Below are 26,972 nucleotides of genomic sequence, written 5' to 3' on the forward strand. Positions count from 1 at the left end.
TGGGATTCAAGCCCACACAGCTGACCCTGGAGTGCTTTACTCCTAACCTTTACACTATGCTACTTTCTCTGTTGATGGATCATTTGTAATTTAATTTGCAAATGAAAATAATGAGTTTACAAACACAACTTGACATTGTAACACAATGATTCAGAAATAGCCTAGAAACTGGATTACACTTACATGGCAAGCTATATAAATAGCACAAATTCACAGGCAGCACCTGACTGATGAAGTTTGCTGAAGGAGTTGTGTTTTTTTTGTTTTTTTGTTTTTTTATTTTTTTTGGATGAGTTATACACCTGTTTCAGCAAGCAGGTATGGACAATTCATCTGGACTTTGACATCTTTTTTTTTTATGATTTTTATTTATTCATTTTTAGAGAGAGGGGAAGAGAAGGAGAGAGAGGAAGAGAAATATCAATGTGTGGTAGTTTCTCACACACCCTGTCCTGGGGACCCGGCCAGCAACCAAGGCATGTGCCCTGACTGGGAATGGAACTGGCGACCCTTTGGTTTGCAGCTCATACTCAATCCACTGAGCCACACCAGCCAGGGCTGAACTTTGACATCTTAAAGTCTTAAAAATTACTGCACCAAATTTGATAAGTACAAATATGTATCACTATGCACTGCAAACTGAATCAATAATGATGAAGTGAACTGTATCTGTTGCTGTGTAATAAACCACTCCAAAACACAGTGGCTGAAAACAACCACCATTTTGTTACTCTATTTCACAGTTTTCTGAATTAGAAATTCAAGCATGGCTTAGTTGGTTGAATCTTTTGCTTCACGTGGTGTTGACTGGAGTCAGCAGAACTGGTCTACAGGTTTCAGGACAGCTGTGCTTATGTGCCTGGCCCTATTGTGGGGATGACTAGGACTGTGAGCCCAGCTGGGCTTTCTCACTCCTGTGCGGTCTCAGGACCTCTCCACATGGTGCCTCCAGCAAGGTAGTCGGGCTTCCACATGGCAGATCAGGGCTCCAGGGGCCCAAGGTAAGGCTGCCAGTCTATTTAAAGGCTGGGCCTGGAGCTGCCACAGCATCACTTCTGACATACTCTTTTTGTCAAGTAGTCTCAGATCAACACAGATTTAAGAGTAGTAGAAATGGACTCCACCTGTTGATGTAGGAATGTCCAAGAATTTGTGACTAACTTTAATCTGTTATTCAAAGTAGTGGTACTTTATAGCACTTTAAAAGCCTAAAGAAGCTCTGACTGGCTCAAGGTTATGGTGCAGGGCAGGGGGGAGTTCTGCCTGCAGGCACCCCCATCCCTCAGCCACAATGGATGAGAATAAGTCTACCAAGACATGATGCGCTTGGGGAGGAAAGGTGGCCAATCTCTCAAAAGAGAAGGGGCAGGAGCCTGTTCCTCAATGGGCTTTTACTGGGTTTAATTTGCATAGGAATACAGGGTATATACATGAAGCTCATCAATAATTGCCAGGCAGTAATGATCAAACAATAGATAACATTCAAAGAACTCTGAAGGTTTATTTAGAGTCAGAGTCAGATAGCTAAAGGGCCACAAAACTCTGGGGAAACAAACTCATTTCATGCTTGGACCCTTATCATTTAAATTGAGGGTTGGAGCACAGTAGATTTCATAGGATTTTTAAATTTTATGTTAATTGTTGTTCAAGTACAATTTTCTATCTTTTGCTCCCATCCAGCCCACCCATCCAGCCCTCAACACCTCTCTCCCATTTCTACCTGCCCTTAGTTTTTGTCCATGTGTCCTTTATACCTGTTCCTGTAAACCCTTCCCCTTTTCCCCTGAAATTCCCCAACCCCCTCTCCTGTGAACACTGTCAGCCTACTCTCTATTTCAGTGTCTTTGGTTATATTTTGCTTGTTTCTTTGTTCCTTACGTTCCTGTTAAAGGTGAGATCATATGGTGTTTGTCTTTCACTGCTTGCCTTATTTTGCTTAGCATAATGCTTTCCAGTTCCATCCATGCTGTTGAAAAGGATAGGAGCTCCTTCTTTCTTTCTGCTGCATAGAATTCCATTGTGTAAATGTACCATAGTTTTTTGATCCATTCATTTACTGATGGGAATCTAGGTTGCTTCCAATACTTGACTATTGTAAATTGTGCTGCTATATACATTGGGGTACATAGGTTCTTCTGGATTGGTGTTTCAGGGTTCTTAGGATATAATCCTAGCAGTGGAATTGCTGGGTCAAAAGGCAGATCCATTTTTAATTTTCTGAGAAAATTCCATACTGTTTTCCATAGTGGTTGTACCAGTTTGCAGTCCCACCAACAGTTCACTAGGGTTCCCTTTCCTCCACAACCTCTCCAACACTCGTTGTTTGTTGCTTTGTTTCTGATAGCCATTCTGAATGGTGAGAAGTGGTATCTCACTGTGGTTTTAATTTGCATCTCTCTGATAGCTAACAATACTGAGCATCTTTTCATGTGTCTCTGGATCCTCTGTATGTCCTCCTTGGAGAAGTGTCTGTTCAAGTCCTTTGTCTATTTGTTAATTGGGTTGTTTGTCTTCTTAGAGTGGAGTAGTGTGAATTCCTTATATATTTTGAAGATTAAATCCTTGTCTGAGGTATCATTGGGAAATATGTTTTCCCATACAGTGGGTTCTCTTTTTATTTTAATACTGTTTTCTTTAGCCATGCAGAAGCTTCTTATATTGATGAAATCCCATTTGTTTATTCTTTCCTTTATGTCCCTTGTTCTAGGGGACATATCAGTGAAAATATTGCTGTGTGAAATATCTGAGATTTTCCTGCCTATGTTCTCCTCTAGGATTTTAATTGTATCATGGCTTATATTTAAATCTTTTGTTTTTAAATTGGTTGTTATCCTTCTTTTGGTTGTGCAAGGAAGTGAAGCTTTTCTGCCTATGCCTCCGTCTTGGCTGGAACCGCCTATTGTTTCTAACCATTTTTTGGTGGAATTGTTAGGGTTTTCTAGAATTATGTTGCCTGAAAAATGTGACAATTTTATTTTTCATTTTCAGTATTGATGCCTTTTATTTCTTTTTTTTTTTTTCCTGATCACTCTGGCTAGGACTTCCAGTACTATGTTGAATGACATTGGTTAGAGTGGGCATTCTTGCCTTGTTCCTGATCTTAGAGGAAAAGCTTTCAGTTTTTTAGCATTGAGTATAATATTAGGTGAGGGCTTTTCATATACGGCCTTTATTCTATACCAATTTTATTGGGTGTTTTAATCATAAATATTGTAGCTTGTCAGATGCTTTTTCCATATCTATTGATATCATCATGTGACTTTTATCCTTCACTTTGTTAATGTTGTGTATCACATTGATCAATTTGCTTATGTTGGACCATCCTGGAATGAAACCCAATTGATTGTGGTGTATTATCCTTTTAATGTATTGTATTTGATTTGCTAGTATTTTGTTTAGGATTTTTGCATCTGTATTCATCAGAGATTCGGGCCTGTGGTTTTCTTTCTTTTTTTCTTTTTCTTTTTTGTTATCTTTGAGAGACTTTTGTATCAGATCTTAGTTTCGTAAAATGTATTAGGAAGTACTGCCTCTTCAGGTTTTTTTTGAAGAATGAGAAAGATGGGTATTAAATCTTCTTTGAATGCTTGGTAAAATTTACTAGTGAAGCCATCTGGTCCTAGGCTTTTTCTTTTTGGGAGGTTTTTGATGATTGTTTCAATTTCCTTGTAGTTGATTTGTCTATTTACATTTTCCATTTCTTTATGATTCAGTCTAGGAAGGTTATGTATTTCTAAAGGCATGTCCATTCTTTCGAGGTTATTGTATTTGGTGGCACATAGTATTCTGTAGTATTCTTATATGATCCTTCATATTTCTGTTGTGTCTGTTGTAATTTCATTTTATTTATTTATTTATTTATTTATTTATTTATAGTAAGGGAAGGAGAAAGAGAGAGACAGGAATATCAATGACTGAGAGAGAAACATTCATCAATTGCCTTCTGTGTGAACCCCAACGAGGGCCAAACTCACAACCTAGGTGTGTGCCTTGAATCAAACTAGGAATTGAGCTGGTGACCTTTTGCTTTTTGGATCATTTCCCAACAACTGAACCACACCAGTCAGGGCTCTTTCATTTCTGAGTTTGTTTATGTGAGTCTTTTCTCTTTTTTCTTTATTGTCTATCCAGAGGTTTGTCAATTTATCTTTTCAAATAAGCAGCCATCTTAACCATTTTTAAATTTACGATTTATTTCTGTTAAGTATATTTACATTGTTGTGTAACCAATCTCTAGAATTCTTTCTATCTAGCAAAACCAAAACTATACCCATTAAACAACAACTCTCACTTCCCTGTTCCTGAGCCCCTGGAAACAACCCTTATGCTTTCTCTCTCTAAGAATTTGATGACTTTAGGCACTTCATATGAGTGGAATCATGCAGTGTTTGTCTTTTAGTGATTGGCAGCATCTGTTGGTCCTTATTTTTTTTAAACAATAGAATTGCATGTGTGGCCCAGATTACATAGCTTTTTCTATGGCTTTGAGCACCCATGGCTTTTCATCTATTCTTTCTTTTCATTCTCCACTTTCCTCATCCCCAAATGTTTATCTTATGCAGAGCTGATCTCTAGGGTGGAGCAGGGTTTCTACTTAATTTATTATTCTCTTAGGGCCTTGAATATTCTTTTTTTCTTTTTCACTAGAATTCTGGCTCAGCCAAGTTCATTTGAATGCCTACACGAAAGGTTTTTGTTTTCAGATTGTTATGAGCAGGGGACAGACAATTGAAATGCCTATAACACAGGTGGCAAACACAAGGCCCACAGGCCAAATCTGGCCCTTCACCTTCTTTTATCCAACCCAGCACCTTGTTTCTACCCAGCAGCAGTGCTGAGCTTTTGCCGAACTATTAAGGAGTAGTTACATTTATACAGTACTAAAATTACATTTGGCCCTTTGAAGGCAACCATGAGGCTGATGTGGCCCCTAGCGAAAATGAGTTTGGCACTCCTGACCTATAAGGATCAAATAGATAAGTTCTGTGTGGAGCCCTCAGGGGCATATCATAGGTCAAGGTGTTAGAGCATGTGCTGTTCAGCCAAAAACAAAACCAAACAACAAAAATCAGAACTGCCTAAAAGATTCACATTTTACACATTCTGCTTCATTCATTTTTGAGCCATCATAAGCCTGGGGAATAGGAACATGCTACCTATTTAATGGTCAAGGAAATGGAGGTTTTGAAGGGCCACATATCCAATCTAAACAAGAGATAGTGGAAGGTTCATAGGAGACCTGAGTGACTTTAAGGTCCCATCTAAGAAAGGAAGACCTTAAAGACATTCCTTCTGGTGCATTATTCACAATCAGATCAGCCATTCATAGGTCTGTCTACAGATCTGCTGTCCTCTCCAGGTCACAATCTGTACTCAGATTCCAAGAAGTTGCCTCCTGGGGACGTCTTATTTCATCTTACCATCTTCCCCTGTAGTACCAGCACTGGCTGGGAGCAACAAAAGAACATCTGTTTGATCCAGAAACCAATGACTTTTGACCCTCTTCCTGGGCTGCCTACCCAGAGTGTGTGCACAGGGATGAGCCAGTCAGTGGGTTAGGTTATGGACCAGGTTTGGGGTAAAGGAAATCTTACACATGATGCTTGCTTTAAATCTTTTCTACCACTTCAATTTGCTTCCCCAGTGATGTTTATAATTGTTTTGTTTTTAAAAATTATTTTCAAAACTAATTTTGGTCAGGAAGAGCACTTGCAGTCCACCATTGGCTGTGGTTTGGTATATGGACTTAAAATGTGCTAGTGTTGGCGAAGATTCCCAGCACTTAGGTCAAGCACAAGGACTACCTGCTGTGGAGCAGTGTGGTTAGAAAAACATATCATCCATTTTAGTTACAACTCTTCTTGCAAGCCAGAATGTGATCTCCCAGTATTTACCAGAAAACATATACAGGGTCAACATCATTGCCCTCTGTCATAATCTTCTGGACCAGTCCCTAAAGGGCTGTATAAAAAGAGATTCCAGAACTAGAAAAATGCTTATAGTTAATGAGCATCAAACCTGGGCATTGTATCTGGAATGCTACCAGCACCTCTTTACCATGAAATCTCTGCCAGGTTTCACCATGGTTCCTGGGGAAAGGAGAGTGGGGAGAGCAATGGGTGGTGGGTCACCATTTGGTAATTTTTCCATGAGTTCCTGTAAGGCATTAGAGTGCCTGCTCCAGGGCTCCAGCTTGCCTAGAAAACCCTTGTGGCTCTGCTTTGGGTTTCCTCTAAGACCCAAGTTGGGGGAAGCCCTACAGGGCACCTGCACTGGGCTGTGGGACCATATCACCCCTTGATTAGAGGCCTAGAAGGGAAAGGCTTTGGTGTCCCATCTCTGCTCTAATTATAGTTTTAGTTTTTACTCACATGAAGTACATCTCTGCTCAAATTCTCTCTTGTCCCAAGCCCAATACAGAAAAAAAGAGTGCTATAATAAGTCATACAGAAAACAATAATGTGACCCCTGCTACCTTTGCCTCTGCTCCTGCTGAGCCAACACTGACTGAGAGTGAGCTTATCAGAACTGTGTTCAGTTATCCATTCTCAGTATTGTGTGTATGCACATGAATGCCTGCCTGAGCACATGTTCACCCCTGTTGTGTTAGAGCTCAGGTAATTTGAAGGGAAATCACAATGTGAGGCTGTGTTTTGATTTCTAGGGTCACAAAATAAGAGAATGAGTTTCACAGCTGAAATGGATCAAGAAATCATGCATGTGACACTGAACCGAGATCCATGTTATGGTTTTGGTAAGAGGGATTGTGGTAGATGAGAACCAGTCTCTCCCTTCGGGTAGACAGCAGTGTGTGCCAGCTTCCTTTTTGATTTTTCTACTCCTCTTTCTACCTCTCCCAATTTTTCTTTTTTGGGTAAAAGTTTTCCTTTTAGATCTGATGAGGTTTTGGGGTACATATAGTGAGAATCTGAGTACATGAGAAAAGGACTCCCCCAGTATCATGTAACATACTTTTCTGGTATATTTAGATTCTTAGTTATGAAAAAAAATAGTCCTCATTTTTAACCTCTTACTATTTGCCACAGACTCTTAAAACCATGTAAGAAAAAAAGACACTGAGTAGACAATCATCTCTTTCCTATTTCTGGTTATATGTTGGAGCAAATTCAGTGCACATTGATGGGCCATGTTCCTAGCTTCAGCTGTGCTTACTAATATGGTACAAAGCACTCTTCTCCATGAGTCTTGGCATAGTGGAAAGAGCCTGTTTAAAGGTCAGAAGACCTATGTACAAATATCAGTGATGCCACCTGGTAGTTGTATGATTTTAAGCAAATAACCTAAACTGTCTGACTTACAAAATCATTAAGTATCATCTTTTGAAATATTATTGGATTGCAGGTTTTGTCATTAAGGAGGGAGAAGATGTAGGCAAAGTTGACCCTGGCATCTTTATATCCTCAATTATACCTGGAGGACCAGCTGAAAAGGCTAAAAAGATCAAATCAGGTATGCCTTTTTAAATCGCCTGAGATACAGCTTTAATTTCCTTGATGGTATTACTGAGACATTTTATTTTTCCAGAAGGGCAGATACTAGCCTTGAATCACATCAGTCTGGAGGGCTTCACATTGGACATGGCTGTTAGAATGATTCAGAATTCTCCTTACTACATAGAATTAATCATTTCTCAGTCAAAAGGTATGTCTTTACCTGCTTTCAGAAGCTGATGAGCCTTCTTCATTTTCAGGGTGCACTTACACCACAGGGTTCTGGATCTTTTAGTCCATGAATTCTTTTGCATCACCATCCTCATGGTAGTGACTTTCAAAGAAGCTGCAGAGTAAATAAGCTCTATAATTGCAGGGTAGAATGGGCTCTACAGTTGCTTGTCCTGCCAAACAGGAGAAGCTGGCTCTAGTTCTTCATTAGACATGGTTGGCACAGCCATTGCACATTTTTATGCCCACTTTTTTTATATAACAAGGAGGACATTCTTTATATCATCCAAGTCCTTATTGAAAGAGCTGACAGAAGGAAGATGTCAGAAGAGTGAATGGAAGTCACACTGACTTCCTTCTAGGACCAATCTGCAACTACAACTCAATTATGGAGAAACCGCCCAGAACAAACAACTGAGCAATAGCCAAAGAGAAACATATAACTTTGAACATACAGAACCAGCTTCAACACAACTGGTCTGGTAAGGAATGAGATGGAAACTTGAGAGGGCTGGCTGAGCACCCACAGGCAGCAGCATCAGTGGGATAATTAAGTGGCCAGTTGGTTCCCCCAGAGAAGATTGGGGTCTAAACCCTAAGCTAGGATTCCCAGCCTAGAACACCATAGCCCAAAAAGTACAAAGATAACAACCAGTGGTGAAAAGCAGCAGGGTTGCTCTCTGCCAGAGTCAGATGGCTGGAGACGCAAGGGCCATTTAAAGAACCAACAAACGAATTTTTATTTGCAGCCATTTACCTTGGGCTCTGGCAAAGGTGGGACCAGAATGGGCTGGAGATGCCTGGGGAGAGATGGGAGACAGAGGCTTTGGGGAGAAAACTGAGAGAGTAGCCACCTGGATTTCAGTGCTGAGTCATCCCCCAGACCACAACAGTCTTTGTGCTTAGGCAGACCACACCCCTCCCAGCAGCTGTAGCCTGAGGGGAAACAATAGCCCCAATGCCAGGAGTGTTGCTGCCCTGGCCCTTTGGTACTTAAGCCTGACTGATGAGTCCTAGTGACCAGAAAAGCAACCAAAGGAGATAGTCAGAGACAGTAGATAACTGTCAAAGGAGGGGCAGATTAGACTAGAGAGACTTGAGGAGAGACTGGGGATGGAGGCTTTGGGGAGAGAACTGAGAAAGCAGCTGCTGGGATCCAGTGCTGAGCCAACCCCCCTATGCAGCAGCCATTCTGCTCAGGAAGACCACTCCCTTCTGAGTAGCAGCAGCCTGAGGGGAAATAATAGCCCCCACCTCAGAGGGATTCAGCCCCACCTACAGTGCCTAAACCTGAGTGCTGAGTGCAGAGTGAACAGATTAACAATTGAAGGAGACAGCCAGTGACAGCAGATCACTGGGAGTACCGAACAGGCTGCCTAAGGTCTGACAGGGTCAATGTCTGACATTCCCAGAGGCAGATCCAGAAAGAAAAAAAAAACAGTGGTAAATACAAGAGGCTTACTGAGATGAAATCCATGGTGGTCTTCACGATTTGCCATATTTTCTTTCCTGCACAGCTTTAAAACATTCATTTCTTGTCCAGCAAATTTGTACATAATATCACTAGATTTTATACTACAGTGTATTTCAACTCACATATTTTGCCCCTCTTTTCACTTAGTGCATTTTACCTTCCTCTTTATTTGAAATATTTTCATTTCAAATTTGGTTTTCTCTCTAGCTACAACTTGTTTCCATTTCACATTCTTACTATTTCTACCCCATCCAGACACTCAAAACATATTTCTTTGTGAAGGGTCATTTCACATCCTTTTACCCAGCACTAAAAATACCCATGTTCTCTCTACACCTTTAGCAAACTTTGCTAGTTGGGTGTGGGTAGGGTAGTTGTTGTTGCATTATTTTTTATTCAAAGTTATCTCTATAGCTTCACTAATTCTGTATTTCAAATAAATTTTACTGGATCCTTCTCCTACTTTTCTTTTCATCTTAAATTTTAATTTTTCCATCTCAGCCTGTTTTTTTCTCCATTTTCTTTGTCTTCTATTCCTCTTTCATCCTGCCATTTTATTCTTTTTTATTCTCCTTTTTTTTTCTTTTGCTTTACATCCCAAATTTTAATTTTCCTCACTTATTCTGGTTTTTGTTACTTACTCTTAGTATTACCTCTCCCTCTATCATTACAAAATCACATCCCATTCCTCTAAACATCTCTTAGACTTTTCTTTGTTTCTTTTTTTCCTCTTATTCCCATACCAGTTATATTAATTTTTGCTCATTTGTTGTTCATAGTACTATAGTGTATCTTTCTCTATAATTTGGCTCCTGTATTTTTATTAATTAGTTGAAATTTTTCTTCTTTTTTCCTCTCTCTCACTTTACTTTATACTATTTTAATTTATGTTTAAACGTAATATTATATGCTTCCTTTCTCATATTCATTCCACACTCTTCATTCCCTTTCCTTATCCATGAGGTAAACTTTACCTGTTCTCCTTCTGTTGCTCTAACTCCCAAATCTTATTAGTGCTCTTCCCTCTGCCCTTTCAAAAATCATGTCACTTTCAGTAGGTCATCTTTTATCCACTGTTCTTTCTTATAATACTCTTAATATTTTTTTAATTTATTTTTAGAGAGGGGAGGGAGAGGGGAGAGAGAGAGAGAGGGAGAGAGAGAGAGAGAGAAACATCAATGTGCGGTTGCTGGGGGTTATGGCCTGCAACCCAGGAATGTATCCTGGCTGGGAATCGAACCTGGGACACTTTGGTTCCCAGCCCGCGCTCAATCCACTGAGCTACGCCAGCCAGGAATACTCTTAATCTTTTTACACCCTTGTTAATACTGGTTCATCTGCTATTGATAATGGGTTTGTGGGAGGAGTTATATTTGCAGGTGTAGGTTTGTTGCCTGGGCTCTGTGATTTTGTTCAGGCAGCACCTGCACAACAGCACACAGGATGTGGTGGGTGAAGTGTCCCCAGTCAACTAGCGATGGGGAAGGGCCCACAAAGGAATGGCCCAACAACAATAAAAACCCAATTACATCCAGAAAACTAAAATAAAAGTCATAAAGAACATCCCAAGAATATAAAATTAAGGTGATCAAGAAGACTGCACCACTGAATATCACAGGTCTCCCACCATAGAAGTTCATACGAGGAAGTCAGAAAGTCAAAACAAATCAATTTAAGAAACAGAAGCAAACAAGAAGAGTCCCACAAATGATGGAAAGACAAAGAAACAATCCTCAATCAAAAGGAAAGGAGGAATCCTCAGAAAGAATGCTAAATGAAATAGAGGCAAGATAACTATCAGATGTTGAATTCAAAACAATGATTATAAAGAAGCTCAACAAACTCAGTGAGAATTACCATAAACTACAGGGATATCCTGAGGAAATTACTGCAAACTATATCAGCATAAAAAGAGATAGAAATGGTCAACAAAGGCCAAGAAGAAATGAAGAATACAATTTCTAAGTTAAAGAACACAGTAGAAGGAGTCAAAAGCAGACTTGATGAAACAGAAGATCAAAACAGTAAGCTGGAGGACAAAGTAGAAAAAAACATCCTAAAAAGAGAAAGAAAAAGAAAAAAAGACCAAAAAAACAATGAAGAGGGGTTAAGGGAAATGCAGGACAGCATAAAACACAATCATATCCATTTAATAGGGATACCAGAAGGAGAAAAAAAGAAGCAAGGACTAGAAAACCTGTTTAAAAAAGTAATGATGGAAAATTCCCTAATTTGGGGAGAGAGCCACACAAGTTCAGGGAGCCCTGAGAGTCCCAATCAAGGGGAATCCAAAGAGGCCCACTTCAAGACACATCTTAATTAAAATGGCAAAATTCTAAGACAAAGAGAGAATCTTAGAGGCAGCAAGGGAGAAATAGGAAGTAACATACAAGAGAGCCACAATAAGGCTAGCAGCTGACTTCTCAACAGAAATATTACAAGCCAGAAGGGATTGTTAAGAAGTATTCCAAGTAATGAAAAGTAAAGACCCACAACCAAGAATACTCTATGCAGCAAGGCTCTCAATTAAAATGGAAGGTGAAATAAGGAGCTTCCTGGACAAAAGAAGGCTAAAAGAATACACCCCCACCAAACAAGCATTGCGAGATATGCTAAAGGGACTGCTTTAAGAAGAGAAAGAAAAACAGTGAGAGAGAAAGGAACAAGGGTACAAAGGGAATAAAATTGTAATGAGTAAGTTCCTCTCAATAATAACCTGAAATGCAAATGGATTAAATGCTCCAGTCAAAAGATGGATAAGAAAATATAACCCACACATATGCTGCCTACAAGACCCACCTCAGAGCAAAAGCTTCACACAGACTGAAAGTGAAGGGCTGGAAACAAATATTCCAAGCAAATGGGAAGGAAAAACTGCTGGGGATGCAATACTTATATCAGACAAAATAGACTTCAAAAAAAAAAAGGGCTATAAAAAGAACCCAGAAAGATATTTCATAACACTCAAGGGACGAACCCAACAAGAAGATATAAACATTATAAACATATATGCACGGAACATAGAAGCAGCAAATACATAAGAAAAATCTTGGAGGACTTCAAAAAGACATAGACAGAAACACAATTATAGTAGGAGATTCTGACACACCACTGTCAACAATGGATAGATATTCCAAATAAAATAACAAAGATATTGCAGCATTCAACAATGTCCTGGATCAAATGGACTTAACTGATACATGTAGAGCCTTTCATCCCAAAGAAGCAACATACACATTCTTTTCAAATGCACATGGAACAGTTACAAAGATAAACCACATCATAGGACAAAAAACAAGCCTCAACAAATTCAAGAAAATTGAAATCATATCAAGCATCCTCTCTGACCACAAAGGCCTGAAACTAGAAATCAAACTCAAGGAAAAACTCAAAAACACCCAAACTCATGGATATTGAATAGCATGCCATTAAACAATAAATGGGTTAAGAATGAGATCAAGAAATAAATAAAAAATTTCTGGAAACAAATGAAAATGAACTGACAACAGTCTAAAATCTATGGGACACAGTGAAGGCAGTCCTGAGAGGGAAGTTCATTGTGACAGGCCTGCCTACAAAGTACAGAAAATTTTCAAATAAACAACCTAAACCTACATCTACAAGAACTGGAAGAACAAAAACAAAGACAGTCCAGAGGAAGTAGAAGGAAGGAAATAACCAAGATCAGAACAGAATTAAATGATATAGAGACTAAAAGCACAATTCTAAGGATCAATGAATCCAGGAGCTTGTTCTTGAAAAGATAAACAAAATGGAGAAGCCTTTAAGCAGATTCATCAAGATAAAAAGGGAGAGGACCCAAATAAACACAATCAGAAATGAAAGAGGAGAGATTACAACTGATACTACAGAAATACAAAGGATTGTAAGAAATTACTATGAAGAACTTTATGCCAAGAAATTTGAAAACTTAGGTGAAATGGAAAAATTTTTAGAAAAATATAATCTTCCAAAACTCAATGAAGAAGCAGAAAGCCTGAACAGACTAATAACAATTGATGAAATTGAAGCAGTAATCCAAAAACTCCCTAAACACACAAAAATCCCTGGGTATGATGGTTTCACAGGAGAATTTTATAAAACATTTAAGGAAGACCTAACCATCATCCTTCACAGACTTTCAAAAAATCCAAGAAGATAGAAGACTCTAAAACCTTTTTATATAGCCAGCATCTTTCTAATCCCAAAACCAGATAACAACACAACAAGGAAAGAAAACTACAGGCCACTATCACTGATGAACATAGACACTAAAATTCTTAACAAAATATTGGCAAACCACATCCAGCATTACATTAAAAAGACCATACACCATGATCACGTGGGATTCATCTCAGGGATGCAATGATGGTACAATATTCATAAATCAACAAATGTAATGTATCACATAAACAAAGGAAAGACAAAAATCACATGATCATATCAATAGTTGAGGAAAAAGCATTTGACAAGGTGTAGCAACCATTGTGGTAAAAATACTCAGTGAAGTGAGAATAGAAGGAGCATTCCTCAACATAATAAAGGCCTTATATGAAAGACCTACAGCCAAAATCATACTCAATGGGAAAAATCTAAAATCTTTCCCACTAAGATAAAGAACAAGACAAGGATGTTCACTTTCACCACTCCTATTCAACATAGTATTGGAAGTCCTAGCCACAGCAATCAGACAAGAAGAAGAAATCAAAGGCATGCAAACTGGAAAGAAGGAAGTAAAATTGTCATTGTTTACAGATGACATGGTAGTGTACATAGAAAATCCTACAGACTCCACCAAAAAACTATTTGACCTAATAAGTGAATTTGGCAAAACATCAGGAAACAGAGTCAATATTCAGACATCAAAGGTATTTCTGTATGCCAGCAATAAAATATCAGAAACAGAAATCAGGAAAAACATCACATTTGATATAGCAACAAGAAAAATAAAGTACCTAGGAATAAACCTAACCAAGGATGTAAAAGACCTGTACTCAGACAACTACACAACACTGAAGAAAGAAATTAAGGAAGACACAAACAAATGGAAACATGTACCATGTTCATGGATTGGAAGAATTAACATCATCAAAATGTCCATTGTATCCAAAGCAATTTATAGATTAGATGCAATCCCTATTAAAATACCAACAACATATTTCAAAAACATCGAACAAACATTTCAAAAATGTATATGGAACCATAAGTGACTCTGAATAGCTGCAGCAATTTTGAGAAAGAAGAGCAAAATAGGTGGAATCACCATACCATACCTGACATCAAAGTGTATTACCAGTCCACAGCAATCAAAACAGTCTGATACAGATATCAGAACAGATACATTGACCAATGGAATGGAATAGAGAGCCCAGAAATAAACCCAAGTCTCCATGTTCAATTAATATTTGACAAATGGGGAAGGAGCATAAAATGGAGTAAAAATACCTTCTATAACAAATGGTGTTGGGAGATCTGGACAGCTACATGGAAAAAAAAAAGAAAGAAACTTGGCCACTAATGTACACCATACACAAAAATAAACTCAGGATGGCTGAAAGACTTAAATATAAGTTGAAACTATAAAAGTCCTAGAGGAGAAGATAGGCATGAAAATCTCATATATTCTATGTAGCAATATTTTCAATGATATGTCCCCTAGACCGAGGGACATAAAGGAAAGAATAAACAAATGGGAGTTCATCAAAATAAAGAGTTTCTGCATGGCAAAAGGAGACATTAGCAAGGTGAAAAGGGAACCAACTCTGTGAGTAAATATATTTGCCAATGAGATCTTGGCCAAGGGTTTGATAACCAAAATATATAAAGAACTCACACAACTCCACTCCAGGAAGACAATCAACACAACTAAAAAAAATGGGCAAAGGACTTGAACAGACTCTTCTCCAAGGAGGACATACAGAGGGCCTAGAGACATATGAAAGGATGCTTAGCATCATTAGCCATCAGAGAGATGCAAATTGAAACCACAGTGAGTTGCCACTTTAAACCAGCCAGAGAGGCCATCATGAACAAACCAACAAACAATAAGCACTAGCAGAGTTGGGCAGAAAAGGGAACCCCAGTACACTTTTGGTGCAAAATGTTTCAGCTTCTGTGTAAAACAGTATGGAATTTTCTCAAGAAACTAAAAAATGGAATTGTGTTTTGAACCAACACTTCCACCTCTGGGTTTATACCCTAAGAATCCTGAAACACCAATTCAAAAGAACCTATGCACCTCAGTGTTTATTAGCAGCACAATTTACAATAGCCAAGTGCTAGAAGCAGTCTAGGTGCCCATCAGTAAATGAGTGGATCAAAAAACTGTGGTACATTTACACAATGGAATACTACATAGCAGAAAGAAAGGAGTTCCTACCCTTTGCAACAGCATGGATGGAACTGGAGAGGATTATGCTAAGTGAAGTAAGATGCCTGGAAGTGAAAGATAAATACCATATAATCTCACCTATAAGTGTAATATAACAAAACAAACAAGCAAGCAAAATATAACCAGATACATTGAAATTAACAACAAACTGACAGTAACCAGAGGGGGAGGGAGAGGGAAATAATGTGGGAAGGAAGGGAAAGGTTCATAAATGAACATGTGTAAAGGACCCATAGACATAGCCAAGGTGGGGTAGGATTGAGGGTGAGAGTTGGGGGTGGATAGAGTGGCAGAAAGTGGTGGTGGGAAAATGCAGGACTGTAGTCTAACATCAATAATTTTTTTTAAAGCCAAAAGAAAAAAAAAAAGAAAGTGACTGCTTCAGGATTCTATGTAGTTGGAGCTTAGTTGTGGCAGTCAGGTGGGAAGAAAACTGCGAACTGTCCTTAAAGCTGAATTTGCATAGCAAGCATGCTGTCTTACTTATTTAAGACTTGACATTTCAGACACCAACAGATATAGTGAAATTTAAAAAAAGATGCTTGTATCCATCCTTAGATACATATGAGAGGGAGAGCAGCAATTGCCATATCAAACAATAATGCTTACATATTTATTTGGGCAGGTTTGGGGAGTGGTGGAGGTAATAAGGGAAGGTTAAAATCCCCTTTTCCTCCATTTATCTGGGAACCCTGCTGCTTTTTGGTTGCCTGGTCCTATAATTTAATGGCAAACTGCCTGCAAATTCAGTCTCATGGATTTCTTCTTCAAAGTTCAGGGTCATTATACAATTTCCCCTTATGATCAGAAGTGATTCACATCACACCAGCCAGTATTTCCTAGTTCTTTAATGTAGTCACCCTATTTGCTTCACCCTTTGAAAACCACACACACTCTCTCATGTTGTGGACACTGACCTGCAGTGTCCATGCTGTTATGGATGAGAAGAGATACATTCACATGGATTACTGAGTCCTGTGGAGGGAAAGGGATGGCATGGCCACACTCAAGGGGAGAATGCCCAGACCCTTGCCTTGACAGGTTTTTATTGGCTTTCAATATGCACAGGAATACAGGTAAAGCTCATTAATCACCATCATCAGGCAGTAAGGATCAAACAGTGGATAGCATACAAAGAACTACAAGGGCTTATTCTGAGTCAGGGTCTGTTAGCTAAAGGGCTACAAAACTTTGGAAAACGAACTCATTTCCTGCTCAGACTCTTATCATTTAATTGAAAGCATTCTAAGCAAAGCAAATTTCATAGAATTTTATGTATTTTTTCTTAGGCCTGATTGCCTGGGGAACCTGCCCTTTGTCATTGCTTCAGGCTTAAGTCAGGCAGGGGAAGTAAGGCAGCCAAGAGATTAGGAGACTTCTTACAGACAATAAGAACTCAGGCTATGTCAAAGCCGAGGTGCAAGGGTCCATCACCCCCTTTTGCTGTAGTCCCCCAAGTCCTTCCCTAGGGCCTCCCCATGATCATGCCTGTCTTAGATTGTTCCTCCCTTAAGGAATCTTACCCATCATTGGCTAACCGATCAAGCACTGGGGCTAGGCAGGGTTAAGTAAAAAGAGCAGAAGTGGCATTCCTGCCAGGCAGATAAGCTTTGTCTCCTTAGTGGCTTATGGTCCAAAGGTCACTCACTCAGCCTTAGCCATGTGGAGTGGTGGTTACAGCTTCTGAAACCAGACAGGACAGTTCCCATCATTAGTCATTAATTACAATTGTTATTGGTAATAACACTGGTTGCTGCCAAGGGCAATGCATCGACAATCAGGTATCTCATGTTCTTGGCCCTGCTGGGTCCTCAAGCTGCAACTAAGTGACTTGGATCTTGACAACCCCTATGGAGGAAGAAGACAAGGCTGACTTTGGTGTATAGAGAGCCATGTATTTCAGCCCCAGAGCCACCACCCTCCAGCTCTGTCTCCTTGGACATGGGGTAGAACGGTCTCCTTTCTCCCCTCTAGACATTTTCCTCTTTTTCTCTGGGCCTTGCAAAACTGACATTTATGGACTATATCCCCCTCTGCTTTCTAGTTGATTCTGCATAGGAGAAGCCCTATATCTAGAGACAACTCCCTGCTTTCCTTTACTCTCAGATACTATCCCACTCACAACACTTGTGATATCAGATGTATATGTGTGGGCTTTCTGGAGTTAACTGCCTGGAGTTAGCAACAGATCCCACAGGTTAATGACTCAGTCTTACAAGACTGCCCCTATTTCAGACACCAATCACAATTAGTTACCCACACTTATGACTTACTTGCTGCAAACTGAGGTTCCTACAACCTCCTTCTCAGATTTTATGATTTCCTAGAGCCTCTCACAGACCCAGGCAAATAGTTTACTTGCTGTTTCCAATTTATTACAAAGAATACTTTAAATGGTGCAAGTGAATAGCCTGATGAAGAGATGCATGGGACAAAGTCTGGAAGGGTCCTGAGAGCAAAAACTTTTGTCCCTATGGAGCTGGATGTGCCATCCTCCTGGCACATGTATGTGCTTACCAGTGTGGAAGTTCTCTGAACTCCACACTTCTGAAATTTTTATGGTGACTTTATCACATAGGCATGATTGATCATTATTAACTCACTTTCCTCTTCCCAGAGAATAGGGGCTGGCGTGGAGTGAAATATTCTAAGCTTATAATCATGGTTTTGCCTTTCTGGTGACCATCTACCATCCTGAAGATCCTTGGCAGCCCACCAAGAGTTATCTCTCTAGATCAAAAGACACTTCTATCTCCCAAGAAATTCCAAGGGATTTAAGATCTCTATCAGGAATCAGGGCTAAAAATCAAATATTAGAACAAAAGATTCTCCTAGTTTCTTATGACTTAGGAAATTTCAAGGGTTTAAGGACCTCTTTTCCAGGAATGAGGAGCAGAGATAAATAGATGTGTTTGATGTTGCTTCACACCCTGGTAGAAACCTGTAGTTGGGGCATGAGTGAGGAGGACAGGCTTGTCATGCTCTGCCTGTGCTGGGGTTGGCTATGTCCTTCCACCAGTGAGCACACTTTGCTTTGCCATGGAACTGTTCTCTAGCTTCGGTGAGCCACCCCCTCCTTCACTCATCAGAATCAGAAAAGGTAACAGCACCACTGTTGTAGTCCATGGTGTTTAGCTCTCTTTATTGGCTTCTCTAGATGTTGCGAAAACCTTTGAAAACTGTGAGCACTCCTCTGTTAACCAGGTTGAATTGTGTACCTTCTCTTCTTGCTGGTACTCCAGTTCACATGGTCAGGTTGTCTCACCTCTCTCAACCTAATTTTTTCCAGAATTTTCAGCTGATGTACAATATTATATTAGTTCTAGGTATACCACATGATCAGACATTTATATAACTTATGAAGTGATAACCCCAATAAATCTGGTACCCATCTGACATCATGTATAGTTACTGCAATATCCTTGACTATACTCCCTATGCTTTACTTTGCATCCCTATGACTATTCTGTAACAAACAATTTGTACTTCTAAATGCCTTTTCCCTTTTTACCCATCCTCCCAACCCACCTCTTCCATCTGACAACTGTCAAAATGTTCTCTGTATCTGCAAGTCTGTTTCTTCTCTGCTTTTTTTTATATATTCCACATATAAATAAAAATATCTGGCAGTTGTCTTTACCTGTATGACTTATTTCACTCAGTACAGTACCCTCTATATTCATCCATGTTGTTGCAGATGGCAAGATTTCATTCTTTTTTAGAGCTGAATCATATTCCATTGTATTTATGCATTTCTTTGTCTACTCATCTATTGATGGACACTTAGGTTGATTTCATCTTGGCTATTTTAAATAATGCTACAATGAACATATAAATGTATATGTCATTTTAATTTAGAGTTTTGGGTTTCTTCAGATAAGTACCAAGAAGTAAAATTGCTGGGTCCTTGTCTCTTGATATAGCCTTGTTTTAAAGTCTATTTTCTCTCATACAAGTATTGGTACCTTACCTTTTCAGTTTATTTCCATTTTCATAAAATATCTTTTTCCATTCCTTTACTTTGAAACTGCATCTTTTCCTCTGAAGTGAGTCTATCATAGATGGCATATATATGTAAGAGTCTGGTTATCTTATTCATTCAGCCACCATATATCTTTTGATTGAAGCATTTAATCTATTTGCATATAAAGAAATTGTTTCTTTATTACCACTTAATATTCATATTTTTAAATATATCCCCCCTGTTCTTATTCTTAAAGAAAATCTTTTAACATATCTTGTAATACTGGTTTGGTGGTGACAAACTCCTTTAGTTTTTTCTTATCTGGGAAGAACTTTATTTGACCTTTGACTTCTTTTTTATTATTGTGTATTCTATCACAGTTGTCCCATTTTTTCCCGCTTTGCCCACCCCCTGCTCCACAGTCATCCCTATACCATTATCCATGTCTATGGGTCATTAACACATGTTCTTTGACTAATCCCTTCCCTTCTTTCCATCATTCCCCTTTCCTCTGTAGCAGCTGTCAGTCTTTTGCATATTGCCATGTCTGTTTATGTTTGTTTGTTTTCTGTCATTAATTAATTTTGTTGGTTAGATCCTTCTTATAAGTGAGGCCTTATGGCATTTGTCTTTCACCACCTGACTTATTTCACTTTACATAATAGTCACCAGTTCCAACTGTTCTGTCACAAAAGGTAGGAATTCCTTCTTTCATTCTGCTGTGTAGTGTTCCATTGTATAAGCGTACCACAGTTTTTTGATCCAGTCATCTAGTGGTGGGCACTTGGTCTGGTTCCAGCACTTGGCTGTTGTAAATTGTGCTTCTATGAAATTGGGGGGCATAGGTTCTTTTGGATTGGTGTTTAGGAATTCTTAGGGTATATTCCCAGCAGTAGCATCATTGGGTCAAAAAGCAGTTCCATTTTTAATTTTTTGAGGAAATTTCATGCTGTTTTCCATAGTGGCTGCACCAGTCTGCACTCCCACCAACAGTGCACTATGGTTCCCTTTTTTCCACATCCTCTCCAACACTTGTTGTTTGTTGATTTTGTTTATGATGGCCATTCTGACTGGTGTGAAGTGTTATCCCATTGTGGTCTTAATCTGCATGTCTCCTATGGCTAATGACGTTCAGTATCCTTTCATGTGTCTCTGGGCCCTCTGTATGTCCTCCTTGGAGAAGTGTCTGTTCAAGTCCTTTGCCCATTTTTTGAATGGGTTGTTTGTCTTCTTAGAGTGGAGTCATGCAAGTTCTTTATATATTTTGGAGATCAGACCCTTATCCAAGGTGTCATTTGGCAGATATGGTAAATATGTTGTTGCATACAACTGGTTCTCTTTTCATTTTAATACCATTTTCTTTAGCCATGCAGAAGCTTTTTATTTTTTTTTAAGATTTTATTTATTTATTTATTTATTTATTTATTTATTTATTTATTTATTTTTGAGAGAGAGAGAGAGAGAGGGAGGGGCACATCAATGTGCGGTTGCTGGGGGTTATGGCCTGCAACCCAGGAATGTACCCTGGCTGGGAATCGAACCTGGAACACTTTTGTTCCCAGCCCGTGCTCAATCCACTGAGCTACGCCAGCCATGGCAAAGCTTTTTATTTTGATAAGGTCCCATTTGTTTATTTTTCCCTTTATGTCCCTTGCTCTAGGGGACATATGGGTGAAAATATTGCTGCTTGGAATATCTTAGATTTTTCTGCTTATGTTCTCCTCTAGGACTTTTATGGTGTCACAACTTATATTTAAATCCTTTATCCACCCTGAATTTATGTTTGTGTATGGTGTCCATTGATAGTCCAGTCTCATTTTTTTTTTTTTTTTGCATGTAGCTGTCCAGATATCCCAACACCATTTGTTGAAGAGGCTACTTTTACTCCATTTTATGCATTTGCCCCCTTTGTCAAATATGAATTGACCATAGAGATTGAGTTTATTTCTGGGCTCTCTGTTCCGTTCCATTGGTCTGTGTGTCTGTTCTTATGCTATTACCAGACTATTTTTATTTCAGTAATCTTGTAATGTAGTTCGATATCAGGTATTGTGATTACTCCTACATTGTTCATCTTTCTCAAAATTGCTACAGCTATTCAGAGTCATTTATGGTTCCATATAAATTTTTGAAATGTTTGTTCTACATCTGTGAAGTATGCCATTGGTACTTTAATAGGTATTGCATTGAATCTACAAATTGCTTTCAGTAATGTAAACATTTTGATGGTGTTAATTCTTCCAATCCATGAGCATGATAAGCTTCTGTTTTTTTTTTTTTCTGCCTTCCTTGATTTCTTTCTTTAGTGTTGTATAGTTTTCTGAGTACAGGTCTTTTACATCCTTGGTTAGATTTATTCCTAGGTATTTTATTTTTCTTGTTGTTATAGCAAATGGGTTTTTTTCCTGCTTTCTGTTTCTTTATTTTTTAATTTCAAAAAATTTATTGTGTAAATTACTAAAATGCCACCTCAATCTGGGTTAAATTAGGTGGAGTTACACCAAAATCTCTTCACTTCTACTTCACAGAGGTAGTATCTCTCTTCAAATCTGTATATATATAATATATATATATATATTTTAATTTCATTTTAATTGTTGTTTAAGTACAGTTTTCTGTCTTTTACCCCCATCCCAGCCCACTGCCCCAGCCCTGCCCACCTTTCTCTCATTTTCACACCCCCTTGTTTTTCTCCACTTGTCCTTTATACTTGTTCCTGTAAATTCCCTCCCCCTTTTCCCCTGAAATTCCCTCCCAGACAATGTCAGTCTGTTCTCAATTTCAGTGTCTTTGGTTATATTTTGCTTATTTGTTTGTTCTGTTGTTTAGGTTCCTGTTAAAGGTGAGATCATATGCTATTTGTCTTTCACTGCCTGGCTTATTTCACTTAGCATAATGCTTTCCATTTCCATCCATACTGTCAGAAGTGGTATAAGCTCCTTCTTTCTCTCTGCTGCCTAGAATTCCATTGTGTAAATGCACAACAGTTTTTTGATCCATTCACTTACTGCTGGGCACCTAGGTGCTCCCAACACTTGGCTATTGTAAATTGTGCTGCTATGAACATTGGGGTGCATAGGTTCTTTTGGATTGGTATTTCAGGGTTCTTAGGATATAGATTCCAGTGGAATTGCTGTGTCAAAAGGCAGATCCATTTTTAGTTTTCTGAGAAAATTCCATACTGTTTTCCATAGTGGTTGTGCCAGTCTACAATCCCACCAACAGTGCACTAGTGTCCCGTTTTCTCCACAATCTCTCCAACACTTGTTTGTTGCTTTGTTTCTGATGGCCATTCTGAATGGTGAGAAGTGGTATCTCATTGTGGGTTTAATTTGCATCTCTTTGATAGCTAGTGATACTGAGTATCTTTTCATGTGTCTCTGGATCCTCTGTATGTCCTCCTTGGAGAAGTGTCTGTTCAAGTCCTTTGTCCATTTGTTAATGGGTTGTTTGTCTTTTTAGAGTGGAGTGGTGTGAGTTCTTTATATATTTGGATATTAAACCCTTGTCTGAGGTATCATTGGCAAATATGTTTTCCCATACAGTTGGTTCTCTTTTTATTTTAATGCTATTTTCTTTAGCCATGCAAAAGCTTTTTAGTTTGATGTGGTCCCATTTGTTTATTCTTTCCTTTATATCCCTTGCTCTGGGGGACATATCAGTAAAAATGTTGCTGCGTGAAATATCTGAGATTTTCCTGCCTATGTTGTCCTCTAAGACTTTAATAGTAACATGACTTATATTTAACTCTTTTATCCACCTTGAATTTATTTTTGTGTATGGTGTGAATTGGTGCTCGAGTTTCATTTTTTTTTCTTTTGAATGTAGCTGTCCAGCTCTCCCAGCACCATTTGTTGAAGAGGCTATTTTTACTCCATTTTATGTTGCTGCCCTTTTTGTCAAATATTTGTTGACCATAGAGACTTAGGTTTCCTTCTGGGCTCTTCTTCTGTTCCATTGGTCTGTCTGTTTTTATGCTGGTACCAGACAGTTTTGATTACCATGGCCTTCAAATACAGTTTGGTATCAGGTATTGTGATCCCTCCTACTTTGCTCTTCTTTCTCAAAATTGCAGCAGCTATCCAGGATCGTTTATGGTTCCATATAAATTTTTGAAGTGCTTGTTGTATGTCTGTGAAATATGCCATTGGTACTTCAATAGATATTGCTTTGCATTTGTAAATTGCTTTGGGTAGCATGGACATTTTGATGATGTTAATTCTTCCAGTCCATGAACACGGTATATATTTCCATTTGTTTGTGTCTTCCTTGATTTGTTTCTTTAGTGTTATGTAGTTTTGTGAGTAGAGGTCTTTTACCCCTCTCAGTTAGGTTTATTGCTGGGTATTTTATTTTTGTTGTTGTTATATAAACTGGGATTTTTTTTCTTGATTTCTACTTCTGATGTTTCATTGTTGGTATACAAAAATTCCTTTGATTTCTAGACATTGACTTTGTATCCTGCTGTTTTGCTAGATTTATTTATTAAGTCAAGTCATTTTTTGGTGGAGTCTATAGGATTTTCTATGTACACTAACATGTCATTTGCAAACATGACAATTTTGCTTCCTCTTTTCCAATTTGCATGCTTTTTATTTTATTTTCCTTGTGTGATTGCTGTGTCTAGGACTTCCAATACTATGTTGAATAGGAGTGGTGAAAGCAGACATCCTTGCCTTCTTCCTGATCTTAGTGGGAAAGCTTTTAGTTTTTCCCTATTGAGTGTGATGTTGTCTGTAGGTTTCTCATATGGGGCCTCTATCATGTTGAGGAATACTCCCTCCACTACCATTTTGCTGAGTGTTTTTATCATAAATAGGTGCTGTACCTTATCAAATGTTTTTTGTGCATCTATGGTGGGGTCATGTGATTTTTGTCTTTGCTTTTGTTTATGTGATGTATCACATTTATTGATTTGCAAATACTGTACCATCCTTACATCCCTGGAATGAATCCAATTTGGTCATGGCAGATGATCTTTTTAATGTATTGTTGGATGTGGTTTGCCAATATTTTGTTGAGGATTTTGGTGTCTATATTCATCATCATTATTGGCCAGTAGTTATCTTTCTTTGTTGTATGTTCATCTGGTTTTGGAATTAGGGTGATTCTGGATTCATAAAAATAGTTTAATGTCTTACCTCTGCTTGAATTTTTTGGAATAATCTGTGAAGGATAGGGGTTAGGTCTTCCTTAAGTGTTTTGTAAAATTCTGGTCTGAAACCACCTGGTCCAGAACTTGTGTGCTGGCAGCTTGTTCATTACTGCTTTGACTTCATCAGCTATTATTGTTCTGTTCTAGGTTTGTGCTTTGTCTTCTTTGAGTTTTGGAAGATTATATTTTTCTAGAAATTTGTCCACTTCACCTAGGTTTTCAAATTTCCTGCATATAGTTCTTCATAATAATTTCTTACAATCCTTTGTATTCCTGTGGTATCAGTCATAACCTCTCCTTTTTCATTTCTGATTGTGTTTATTTGAGTCCTCTCTCTTTTCTTCTTGATGAGTTTGCTAAAGGCTTGTTGATTTTGTTTATCTTTTCAGAGAACCAGCTCCTGGATTCATTGATCCTTAGAATTGTTCCTTTAGTTTTTATGTCATATAATTCTTGCTCTGATCTTGGTTATTTTCTTCCTTCTACTTGCTCTGAGCTGTATTTGTTGTTTTTCCTCCAGTTCTTGGAGGTGTAGTTAGGATGTTTATTTCAAATATTTATGTCTTTTCTATGTAGGCCTATATCACTATGAACTTCCCTCTGGACTGACTGCCTTTGTTGTGTCCCATAATTTTGGATTTTTGTGAGTTCATTTTCATTTTTTTCCAGAAACTTTTTGATTTCATTCTTGATCTCATTCTTAATCCATTCATTGTTTAATAGCATGCTATTTAATCTCCAGAAATTTGAGGTTTTTTGAGTTTTTCCCTTGAAGTTGGTTTCTAGTTTCAGTCCCGTGTGGTCTGAGAAAATGCTTGATATGATTTTAATTTTCTTGAATTTGTTGAGGCTTGTTTTGTGTCCTATCATGTGGTCTTGGAAAATATTGCATGTGCATTTGAAAAGAATGTGTATTTTGCTTCTTTGGGATTCAATGTCCTATATGTATATAGGAATTATATATATGTGTGTGTTTGTGTGGTATATTATATGTGGTATAGTATTAGTAAGGCAGGAGATAGTCAGGAAGGAAGCTCCAGAGGCCCCCGCAGGGCTGAGGTAGAAAACATCTATACATGACAAAGACCCCCTAAGACGGGTTGTTCCTGTTTACTGGGATAACTCTGAATCATAGAATGCGCCTGCGGGCTACCCCTGATTCATTATAATATCATTATAATGAAATAACATCATGGGACTCCCTTCTCCAGTAGCCAGTCAAGAAAATCATAGGAAACCACACATGCGCAGTAGCTTTGAAATCCAACTCCTTGTACCTGCACAGGAAAAGCCCGCCAAAGATTAGCAAGGGGGCTTCTGCCCTATAAGAATAGAATCCCCCAGCCCACATGCCCCTTTTTTTTCTCTGCTCAGAGCTGGCCCACTCCCGTGTCCTGTGGAGTGTACTATCACTTAATAAATCTTCCCTCTTTCTTTATGCTATAAACTTTGTGTGTTCGGTTCAATTCTTTGTCCTCGATCACTAAGAACCTGGTTACCTGTGCACACCTGTGACAGTTTTTGGCGAGCCAGCCAGGAGAAGACACCGGAGTGGTAAGCCTTCTTTGCTGCTCTGACACCTGGGATGCCCTTTTCCGTTATCACCTATTCTGTTTCGGTGACTCTGATGTTCCATGATGGAAGGTCGGCCGCTAATTTGCGGGCACAGGTCGGGCAGTTAAAAGCCACAAGGGCGCCCGCCGCTTGAAGACTCCTGTGATAGAATGACTTGGATGCGGAACGGGGTTAGCCTTAGTCCCCGCCAGGTACAAGAAAATGTCCGCACAACGGTCAGGCACACTGTGGAAAGCACAAAACACTGCCCCACCCCGCGGCCACTCCCCCAATAGGCATAGTCGGACCTTCCATGCGGGATATCAGTCACCAGTTCACCTGCGCTATGACTTCCTTTTGCAGTCTCCTCATCAGGCCCACAGATAGTCTTTTATGCTTTTCCTCCCCAACTGACTTCTGGTCTTTATACCTTCACTCATACCCCACTTGCCTTTTATGTATGAAGGGCTCCTGCTGTCTTTGTACTAGGATATCTACCTTGGGGTCATTGACAGGCTAGCGCTAAGTACAGTTGCAGGAATGAGCCACTCCCATCTTTGCCACGTGTATACTCTCATTGTAAGCAGCAACATCGCTCAGAACCACACAACAGGTGCCTGCTGGTCGCTGGTTACTAAATGGCTGCGTAGAGCCACTCTTACCTAATTAATTGAATTTGGGAATCTAAGGTGGTTTACTTGTTCCTATAAGGGTATTTTAATTTCCCCTCTCAGTCCATTGTCCCTCTATGA

At 38.9% G+C, this 26,972-nt stretch overlaps 1 protein-coding gene across 1 annotated transcript in view; it reads left to right on the forward strand.

Moving 5' to 3' along the window:
• FRMPD2 (FERM and PDZ domain containing 2) overlaps nt 1-26,972 on the forward strand; it is a 98,628-nt gene that overhangs the window by 42,208 nt on the left and 29,448 nt on the right. Inside the window, 5 exon segments of the mRNA XM_036027506.1 lie at nt 5,442-5,542; nt 6,451-6,461; nt 6,679-6,754; nt 7,363-7,470; nt 7,546-7,662. Coding sequence (XP_035883399.1) covers nt 5,442-5,542; nt 6,451-6,461; nt 6,679-6,754; nt 7,363-7,470; nt 7,546-7,662 — 413 coding nt within the window.

This window comes from Phyllostomus discolor, chromosome 5 (genome assembly GCF_004126475.2).
Source record: "Phyllostomus discolor isolate MPI-MPIP mPhyDis1 chromosome 5, mPhyDis1.pri.v3, whole genome shotgun sequence".
NCBI lineage: Eukaryota > Metazoa > Chordata > Mammalia > Chiroptera > Phyllostomidae > Phyllostomus > Phyllostomus discolor.